This window comes from Heterodontus francisci, chromosome 29 (assembly GCF_036365525.1).
Source record: "Heterodontus francisci isolate sHetFra1 chromosome 29, sHetFra1.hap1, whole genome shotgun sequence".
NCBI lineage: Eukaryota > Metazoa > Chordata > Chondrichthyes > Heterodontiformes > Heterodontidae > Heterodontus > Heterodontus francisci.
In genome coordinates, this window is record NC_090399.1 from 42168175 (window position 1) to 42179415 (window position 11241).

Here is an 11241-nt window from a genome sequence, read left to right on the forward strand (position 1 = left end):
TCAGGCAGAACATTCCAGATCACAACAACTCTCTGTGTAAAAATAAAATTCTCCTCCTCTCCCCCTCTGGTTCTTTACTAATTCTCTTCAATCTGTGTCCTCTGGTCACTGACCCTCCTGCCACTGGAAACACTTTCTCCTTATTTACTCCATCAAAACCCTTCAGGATTTTGAAGCCTCTCTCAGTGTAATGTCAGAGTCAGTGAACAAGGTGGAATTGCTGACATGATGTAGAGGGTGAGGTTAGAATAGTCGTATGGGTTAAATGTGATGAAATCTCACTCGGGACACACACACAGATCCAGAGGCAGCAATGAGGTGGAGACTGATGTGTGAATGGAATGTTAACAGCTGGATGATCATCTGGGGAACAGCTGGGGAGGGTGAAAGGAGAATAAGCCTCTGTGTAATAAATATCTGAAGCAGATCAGGAAGTGAATGTTGTGAGGGATGTCTGTGGTCATTGCTGTGTGTGGAATGTCCCGAGATCAGGAAACAGAGAGTGACACGAATGGGCAGTGGGGGAGGGGTCAATGTGATTACTGACCCCCTTACATATTAACCCTGCTCACTTACACATTAATCACACGTAGTGGGAATGTACTTACACACTAACCTCACACTCACCTTACGTGAGCACTTTAGTAACTCGACCTGGTCTCACCTCGAGCTGGTGTGAACACCCAGAGGATGCAGCATGTGAATCCCCAATGAGATCATTGTTTGTGAGTTTGAGTGAGGTCGATCCTATTAACACACCATGTGATAGGTTGTATTCATGTTTATTAATAAAGATTGTGAATCAGACGTCTCTCCAATTCTTTGTGTTTCCGTTTCCCTCTCCAGGTCTCCCTGACACTGTCGCCAGTGGCCATAAGTATGACCTTCATTCTCTGACCTGTGACCTGCTGACCCAGAGCCCATTTCTGCATCGAGCTCGAGCCGCTCCCCTCAAACCTCCCTCATCATTCACGGATCGAGGAACAGGTTTAGGTGTGAACAGGGAGTGAGTGAGAAGCAGGTGTAGATGTGAGCAGGGAGTGACCATAACTCCCCACACTGACTAGGAGTGAACATAACTCCCCACACTGACCAGGAGTGACCATATCTCCCCACACTGTTGACGAGTGAATATAACTCCCCACACTGACTGGCAGTGACCATAACTTCCCACATTGACTGGGAGTTTGATACTGGAGCAGGAACATGTGGGTACTGGGCCTTCAGCTACCTGGGTGCTAAGCTCTGGAATTCCCTCCCTAAACCTCTCCGCCTCTCCACGTCTCTCTCCTCCTCTAAGATGCGATTTAAAACCTACCTCTTTGACTGAGCTTTTGTTCCCTGTCCTAATATCTCCTCTTGTGTCTCAGTGTCAGTTTTTGTCTGATTGGTGATGAGTTTTTTTTTTAATTTCCAAAATATACTTTATTCATAAAAATCTGTAAAAATTACATTACAAAACAATTCCAAACAGCATCAAGTCAAACAATACAAAGAGTGGAAAGGAGATCAGTTTCCTTCAATACAGGAGTGAGTTGCCTCACAACCCTTCCATTTCATTTTACACGCCGTGTACATTTTGCAGCAAACAACGATTTTTTGGACACAGTTGAGGGGTTTCCTATCGATCCAGCCCCTCAGTTCACTATGGTGGGGGGACCTTACACTGTGGTCTTTCCCCATTGAGCCTTTGCCACGGCTGCCCCAAGCTTTAGTACGTGCCTCAGCACGTAGTCCTGGACCTTGGAATGTGCCAGTCTGCAACATTCGGTCGTAGACAACTCTTTGCTCTGGAAGACCAGCAGGTTTCGGGCAGACCAAAGTGCGTCTTTCACCGAATTGATAGTCCTCCAGCAGCAGTTGATGTTTATCTCGGTGTGCGTTCCTGGGAACAGCCCGTAGAGCACAGACTCCTGTGTTACAGAGCTGCTTGGGATGAACCTCGACAAAAACCACTGCATCTCTTTCCACACCTGCTTTGCAAAGACACATTCCAGAAGGAGGTGGGCAACTGTCTCTTCCCCACCACAGCCACGCGGGCATTGCGCGGAGAGTGTGAGACTCCGAGCGTGCAGGAAGGATCTGACGGGGAGGGCTCTTCTCACCACCAGCCAAGCTACATCTTGGTGCTTGTTTGAATGTTCTGGTGATGAGGCATTCCACCAAATGACTTTGGCAGTCTGCTCGGGGAACCATCCGACCAGATCCACCATCTCCTTTTCCCGTAGGGCCTTGAGGACATTCCGTGCAGACCACTGCCTGATGGATTGGTGGTCAAAGGTGTTTTTCTGCAGAAACTTTCCCACGAAGGATAGGTGGTACGGCACAGTCCAACTGGATGGAGTGTTCCACGGCAATGTGACCAGCGGCATCTTTCTCAACACTGGGGACAGATAGAACCTCAGCACGTAGTGACACTTGGAGTTTGCGTACTGAAGGTCGACAAACAGCTTGATGCAGCCGCACACAAATGATGTCATCAGGATGAGGGCGATGTTGGGTACATTTCTCCTGCCCTTATGCAGAGGTTGGAACATCGTGTCCCTCCGGACACGGTCCATTTTAGATTTCCAGATAAAGCAGTGATGAGGTGGAGATGAACAAGCTGTTTGTTTGTCTCTCGGAGCCCCTTGCAGTGGTGGACGGTCTCCACTCGATGTGTGTGTGTACACAGTACAGATGTTGTGTTCAGACTGTGTGGTGTTCTCCAGCTGGGATTAATAATTGCTGATTTCTCCTGACACATGCAGCTGACCCAAAGCTGGACCACACACAGCCAAGCATCTCATCACGAGAGGTCGCGAACCCAAAGCAAGGGAGGAGCTCGCAAACAATGTGACAGGATTGGAGCAGAAAGAGAAAGCAAGGACTTTCAATTATACAGCACTGCGTCAGTACTGACTCTCCGACAGTGCAGCACTCCCACAGTACTGATCCTCTGACAGCCCACACTCCCTCACTACTGACCCTCTGAAGGTGCAGCACTCTCGCAGTACTGACCGTCTGACAGTCTACCAGCATCAATCTTTGTGGACCATCACCTCCCACTTTTTGCCAGTCTGAGTAACTGGCTTTAATCTCTGCTCTCTGTTTACTGTTTCGTAGCCAACTTGTTATCCATTCTGCTGCTTCCCCCCTCACTCCACATGTTCTGAATTTAATCATGTGTCAACTATGTGGAACTTTATCAAAATCCAAATATATTACATCGATGACAGCACCCATATTTACTATTCTGTTTCTTCTGCAAATAACTCAATACGGTTGGTTATGCCTTACCTTCCCTTTAGGAAACTATCCAATCACACTTTATGATAGTTTTAGTTTCTGAATGTTTTTCTGTTAAATCTTTGAGTCAGGATTCCATTATCTTTCCTACCACTGATGTTAAGCTCATTGGTCTGTTGTTCCCCGGACATGTTCTGTCAGCATTTTTAAACATAGGAATCACATGATCTGTCTGCCTGTCCTCTTAATGAATTTCTAATTCCAATGAACTTTTATATCTATGTAATAGAGCCTCTGTTATCTCTACCCGAACTTCTTATAACATTCAGATGCAATCCATCTGGACCAGGGGTTATATCCTCTCTAAGTCTGATTAGTTTATCAATTATCTCCTCTCTTTCTATCTTTATATCTTTTTGATTTCTTCCTCTGATGTCATCTCCATCTTGTTAGTCTCCCTGGTAAATCCCGAGGAAAAGTAATTATTTCATATTTCTGCCATTTCACTGTCATTACCTGTGAGTTTATTATGTTTATCCCTTAGTGACCCGATCCCTGTCCTGATTTTCCATTAGTTATTTATGTGTCTGTCGAATACTTCACTGTTTCATTTTATATTTCATGATAATTTAATTCCAAAGTTTCTCTTTCTTTTTCTAATTGTTTCTTCATATCTTTCTGAACCCTCATATATTCCCTTTGGAATCTGCTCTGATTATTTTTTATTAATATTCTCAATGTCTGGTTGTTTTCACAATAAAATGTTGTTGTAAAAGTGAAACACTGGGAGTGGTGACAGTTGAAACAATCTGTAACATGGGGAGATTTTCAATGATCTGAACCTTTCTTTTTTCTGCCTTTTGCAGTGGGTGTGTGTGATAACTTGCTGACACGGTGTGAGAATGGAGGAGTGTGTGAGGACAATGGGAGGTGTCTCTGCCCCGCTCCCTACACCGGCCTCCTGTGTGAGAAAGTCCAGTGCAGGAAGGAAGTGGGAGGATGTGTCTCCCAATCCCCCGGCCGGGACCCCACCAGACACCGGGTGCTGCTGTCACTGACTGCGCTGCTAACCGTTGTTAACGGCCTTCCGCCGCTCTGACCCACTTCCAGCACCATGGCCGCTCACCGGAAGGTGTGAGGAGCGCAGGAGAATCCAGCGTTTACTGCATCACCGTTAAAACACGCTCCCCTCCCCCGCACTCCCGGAAAGGCAAACGGGAACCGAGACCTGAGCCCAGCCACCCAGCCAGCCCGACTGGATCTCAGAGCCCGGAAGGAATGAGCAGTCAGTGGGGACTGAACTCTCTGACTCCCCGTGGCACCGAGGCAGCTGCTAATATTCATTCTCCAATCGCCACCCGCTCATCCCATGTCCAGCTTTGGGACAAAGAAACAAAGAAAGGACTTGGATTTCTACAGAACCTTTCACCACCTCAGGACGTCCCAAAGTGCTTTACAGTCAATAAAGGACTTTTTCATAAAAAAGCAATGTGATCATGAGCAGATAATCTCTTTTAGTGATGTTGGTTGTGGGATAAATATTGGTCAGGACACTAGAGAGAACTCCCCTGCTCTTCTTCAAATAGTGACCGTGGGATCTTTTCCACTCACCCGAGAGGGCAGACGGGGTCTCGGTTTAACCTCTCATCTGAGAGACAGCACCTCAGATAGTGCATCACTCATTCCCTCCCTCCTCCCTCCTCTCCCCTCTCTCCCTCCCATCCCTCTCCTGTGAGGGATTGCTGAGTGGGGACCAGGCCTATCTGTCGGTGCATCATGACCTGAGGGAATGTGAGGAGCAGTTTCGAGTGTCCCACAGCCTGGTCTTCAGTGAGCATTGCTGTGTAATCCTGGTCACTGGGGTTTTGTGTAAGCACTTCCCCCCACCGACCCCCTCCTTATGAAAACCCGCTCCTATCCTGGTCTATCCATGGAGGCTGTATCAGTCCCATGTGGGAATAATCCTGAGCCGTGATCGCAGTGTTAGTGTGTTTATTGATTGTTTTGTATTGAGATGAAGTTATTTTCTTGCAATCCCACAAGGTGTGATGTAGTTTTTGTATGAATAGTGGTTTGTGTTGGTGAATATATCTGTCACTGTGGAACTCCCAGCGATGGCAGCAATGAGACCATTTTCTTTGTCTGATTTTCCTGTGTACAGATTTCTCTGGAACTGCAATTTGCTGCATCAAAGAATCGGAGTTTCCAGCTCAGGAAAGTCTCCGAAGATCCAGCAAAGGCCTCGTCACTTTACACTGGACTACAATAAAAACTCCTGCATCAAGTGTCCTGGCCTCAGGACCCGACTCTTGACTGTGTGAGGGAGGGGGATCGGCAGGGAGGGAGGGGAGATTGATGAGGAGGCCGAGGAGTTTGGGGCTTGGGAGGAGGGAAGGGGAGTGGGAGGGGAAGGGGGGGAGGTTGGGGTATGTTGGGGGGTGGAGGGGAGGGCGAAAGGATTTTGTAATAGATACACCAGCTATTATAGCCCAGTTAGAAGGCCAGGGTCTTCTTCCACTGTTGATAAACACAAGTCTGACCTCAGGTACTGGCGGAGGAGCTGGATGAGGATTCCCCTTTATCAGAAATTGTTCATTGAAGGACAGGCATTAACAAACTGTTCACTATCAGATTGTCAGTGAGCAAGATACAAGGACAGATGGAGAGACAAAGGGAGACGTAGGGAGAGAGGGAGACACAGGGACAGAGGGAGACACAGGGACAGAGGGAGACAGGGGACAGAGGATGACAGGGGACAGAGGGAGACATGGGGTAGGAGGTTGCCATGAAGAGGGAGGTTGGCACGGGGCCGGAGGGAGACAGGGGGACAGTGGGAGCCACGGGTCGGAGGTTGGCTCGGGGAAGGAGGGAGACACGGGAATGGAGGGAGACACAGGGACGGAGGGAGCCACGAGCTGTTGAGTGTATTATACACACAATGATCAATGAGCATGTGGTGTTCGTCTGTTCACTCGAGATCTACCGCGGAGGATGAGCATCACAAAAAGCAACTGACAGAGAGAGTAACTGAGAGAGGGGAGAGTGAGAGAGGGTTGGCGAGAGGTAGGGAGGGTAAAGGGAGGTGAGAAACGAGAGATTGAGAATAACAGTGAGACTGAAAGGTAAAGTGAGCAAAAGACAGAAAGAGAGAGAGAGAGTGAGGGAGACACAGGGAAAGAGAAACAGAGAGGAGCAATTACCACTCCTGGATTTCCAGGTTGGAGATGGTGTAGAAGTATTTGGAGAGGTTCAGTGGGTCAACACTGGGCTTGAGGAGGTTGCAGAGATAGGGAGGGGTGTAGGGGCTGGAGGAGGTTATAGAAAGAGGGAGGGTTGAAGTAATGGAGGGATTTAAAAGCAAGGATGAGAATTTTAAAATCGAGACATTGCTGAACTGGGAGCCAATGTAAGGCAGCGAGCACAGGGGCTGATGGGTGAACGGGGTTTGGTGTGAGTTAAAACATCGGCAGCAGAGATTTGGATGATCTCAAGTTTAAGGAGGGTAGAATGTGAGAGACCAGCCAGAAATTCATTAGAATAGTCGAGTCTAGAGGTAACAAAGGAATGGATGAGGGTTTCAGTAGCAGATGAGCTGAGGCAGGTGTGGAGTCGGGAGATGTTACAGAGGTTGAAATAGGCGGTCTTAGTGATGGAGTGACTATGAGCTCGGAAGCTCATCTCAGGTTGTGAACCATCTGGTTGAGCCTCAGACAGTTGCCAGGGAGATGGATGGAGTCGGTGGCTCGAGAACAGAGTTTGTAGCAGCACCAAAGAGAATGGCTTCTGCCTTCCCGATCCTTAAATGGAGGAAATTTCTGCCGTCCCAGTGCTGGATGTCAGATAAGCAGTTTAATAATTTATCAACAGTGGAGGAGTTGAGAGAGGTGGTGGTGAGGTAGAGCTGGATGTTGTCAGTGTACATGTGAAAATTAACAGTGTGTTTTCAGATGATGTGGCTGAGGGGCAGCATGTAGATGAGAAATAGGAGGGGCCAAGGATAGATCCTTGGGGGGACACCAGAGGTAATGGCGTGGGAGCAGGAAGAGAAGCCATTGCAAGTGATTCTCTGACTGCGATTAGATAGATAAGCATGGAACCAGGTGAGAGCAGTCCCACCCAGCTGGATGACAGTGCAGAGGTGTTGAAGGAGGATGGTGTGGTCAACTGTGCCAAAGGCTGCAGACAGGTCGAGAAGGACAAGGAGGGAAAGTTTACCTTTGTCACAGTCACATAGGATGTCATTTGTGATTTTGATAAGAGTTGTTTCAGTACGGTGACAGGGGCAGAAACCTGATTGGAGGATTCAAACATGGTGTTCCGGGAAAGATGGCCATGGATTTGGGAGATGACAACAAATTCAAGGACTTTGGAGAAGAAAGGGTGTTTGGAGATGGGGTGTTAGTTTGCAAGGAAAGAGCGGGTCAAGGGTTTTTTTTAGGAGAAAAATGATAACTGGAGATTTGAAAGAGAGTGGGACAGAACCTGAGGAGAGGGAACCGTTAATAATATCAGCTAACATGGAAGCCAGGAAGGGACTCGGCCCCGTCCATCCGAGAACCACGAAGCAGAGGCCCCGGGACTGCCGGCTCCTGTGCCGAGCCTGGCCCCGCTCCCTCATCCCAGATCCCAACTCCCTATCCTAGTCCCTCAGCTGGGCTTGTCCTGATGCAAATCCCCCCAACACAACATCGTCTGACTCAGAGAGAGAGAGAGAAAGAGAGGCGACAGTGACCAGGTGGGGGGAATCGAAAGGAAACGGACTCACTAAAGTGTCTCCAGAAAAAAATTCATTCATTCCAGAAGATTTCCAGCAACTGCAGCATTTTGGATTTTGTGAGAATGTTTTTGATTTCGTTGCAGATGTGAGGAGCTCAGAATCGAACCAGTGGAGACGAAGGTGAGATTATGGCTGCTGTTTCCCCTCCTGTCCTGCAGAGGGTGGTGTTAGTCTCTTCCAGCCCCCACTCCTGCCGCTGGGGGTATTTTCACATTCCCAGTGATTCCTGCTGTCATTCAGTTGATGGAAGTCTGGGGATAAATATTCCATTCATGGACTGGAAACACTGGGACCCGCCTCTGGGCTGCTCTCAGTTGTTTTGTTTCTTCATTAATTGAATAATTGATGTAACTGGATATTTCACCGCACTCTTGACCTGCTCTCTGAACTTGGACTGAGTCACCACATAAATAAATGTGTTTGTGCAGCAACTTAAATTCGACAGCATCCATCCGACTTGTTTAAATGTATATTTAGAATCAGAATCGAAGTGATCTGCGATTCCAAAGTAATATAAAACATACACCAACCACAGAAGTATGACGTTGCCGGATATGGTGAAGAGTAAAATCACAGACTTCCTTCTGCTTTCCATCTCTGGGTCACTGCGATTCTCTCCCTTGCTCTGACCCCTCAGTCCCTTACGGACTCGACTGGTCACTAAAATGTGTCTGACTGTCAGAGCATTGAGCAACAGGATTAAAGCAAATGGAATCAATGGGGTTAAAACCTTATCAAACTTGCGAAATCCCACCCATCCGGGCTCAGTATAATAGCTTCGCTTGATAACACAGCGCCATGGTACATTGTCGATTATCTTTCTAGGTTCATATGTAAAGTAGATGGGGATGTTTTTTATACTGAGCAGAATGCAGGTTGTTGCGAGAATCACAGCCGCAGTTTTCTCGGTGCAATATTTAGTTTTCAGCTTCTGGCAACAAATGGCCACAAATCGATCAAAGGTGAAAGTGACGGTGAACCAGACAGAACAGTCTATGGCTATATCAATCAGGACATTGATAACACTACACACAGGGGTGATGTCCAGGAAGCACTCCGGGAAAAAATAAAAACGGATTTGGAACAGAATGACCTCAATGATAATGACCAGTAGATCCGCCGTTGCCATGGCCACCAGGTAGCGAGTGGTGCAGGTGGAGAGGCCGCACTTTCCCCGGGACAGGATCACAATCGCCAGTAAATTAACTGTAAGAGAGAGAAGGGAAAAGAGACTGGAAATTACTGATCAAACATTCTCCGTGTCTGACCCAGACAGTAACGGCAGGATTTTAGCACCAAAAATGGGGGAGTTGGGGGCGGGTCAGAGGTTAAATTAAATTAAATTAAAAAACTTTACCCAAACCCACACCAATCTTCGATTCGCCCACTTCCAGGTTTAATGGAGTCGGGAAAGGGGACGGACAGCCAACCGCTCCCAGGAGGCGGGTTGGTAATTTAAATATTTGAACGAGGCTGGAAATCTCTGATTTAATCTGTTTTACAAGTTTAACTCTGTCCGCCCGGGTTTCCCCGTTATACCCCACATCACACACAAAGACACCCGGGATTGGCGTTAGGAACAGATGTTCCTTCTGGCATTGGACCGCTCCCTCGGATCATCCCCTGCACCCTGGGACCACACCATATCTTCATCACGAAAGGACCCCACCACTCCACAGGATCGGACTGCACCCCCACCGATAGGAACCACACCTCCCCCACTATGGATCAGACCCCACTACCCCCAAAAGGATCAGAGCATAACCCCTTGGATCGGGTCTCTCCATCCCCGGGATTGGAACCCACCACCACCACTGGGATTGTACCCCCGTCTCCAGGATCAGACTCTCCTCCCTTGATGGGATCCCCCCCACAGTCTCGGAGTCTCAATTCCTGGGAGCAGACCACCCTCGTTCAGAACCCCCAAAAAATCAGGTCCCCCCATTGTGTCTTGGATCAGACACTCGCCCCGCTCGTTCCCCCTAACTGGATTGGGAACAAGCTCCAGGATAGGAGACACCTCCCCGGGGTTAAGAATCAGGCACTCACCCTCCCCCTTCCCTCCCAATTCTCCTCCGCAGACTCGGACCTTGCCGCAGGATAGGAGACTCTTCCCCGGGGTTTCGGGATCAACAGACCAGCTATTAGAGGTGTCACCACTCTCTCCCCCTCTGGAGATGGCGATTGGACATCCCACGATATCAGGCATCTCCCCCAAAACACCAGGGTCAGCATTTGGACCGCACTGGTCCTGAGGCCTGCTCCAGAGTCCGCCCTGCCCGACCGGAAGCCAAGCCTGTCAATCAGGCTGACTTCAGGGTGGGGAACCTGTCAAGGATAAAAGAGGCAGTCTGTGGAGTTAAAACTCTGAAACTCCGCTCCCCACCTATGTCACTCACCCCTGTTAATATCCAGGAATAAACATTGGAGTAAAAACAAAATACTGAAACTGCTGTAAATCTGATAAAAATAGGAGAATGTTGAAAACACTCAGCAGGTCAGGCAGCATCTGTGGAGAGAGAAACAGAGTTAATGTTTCAGGCTGATAGGCTTTCATCAGAACTGGAAGATATTCGAGATTAACAGTTTTAAATCAATCATGTAGTCAGTGAAAAGTGGGGTATAGGGGGAGGAAAGAACAAAAGGGAAGGTCTGTGATCGGGTGGAGGGCAGGAGTGATTCAATGATAAAAGGGATGATGGTGCAAGGTGAATGGGACAATTAAAGAAACAGAGGATGGGTCCAGATGAGCTGTAAATGGTTACAGTAGAATAACAGAGAGAGGGGAGCATGGAAAATCTGGCAAAGAGGCGAAGGCTCCTGTGGCCTGGAAAAGTGATGGAGAATGGTGGGTAGACCCCAGGGGTGTGGACCAGCCTGCCAGTTGTGAAACAATAGGGGATCCTCACCCCAAGCACCAGCCCACACCCCCTCCACTCCCAGTGACTCTGGTGTAGCCATCCTCCATTACCAGCACAGGCCGTCCCAGAAAGTGGGAGCAATGGTTATAATCGGAAGTTTTAAATCTCAGTGTTGCGTCTAAGAGGCAATAAAATGACTCATCAAAAATACAGTTCCTCATTGAGCTTCAGTGGAAGAGTGTAGGAGGTCAGCGATAGAGAGGTCAGAGTGAGAATGGGACGTAGAATTAAGATGATAAGTGACCAGAAGCTCAGGGTCACACTTGCAGACTGAACGGAGGAGTTCAGCAAAGCAATCGCTCAATCTGTGTTTGC

General features: G+C 48.3%; 1 protein-coding gene across 1 annotated transcript; it reads right to left on the reverse strand.

Moving 5' to 3' along the window:
- Window positions 1-5721: 5721 nt before the first annotated feature.
- Window positions 5722-9206, reverse strand: LOC137345800 (probable G-protein coupled receptor 139; the record flags this gene model as incomplete). Its single annotated transcript, XM_068009051.1, has 2 exons — window positions 5722-5745; window positions 8358-9206. Coding segments are annotated over 2 exons (873 nt in total), but the record flags the coding sequence as incomplete, so codon positions are not given.
- Window positions 9207-11241: the final 2035 nt, after the last annotated feature.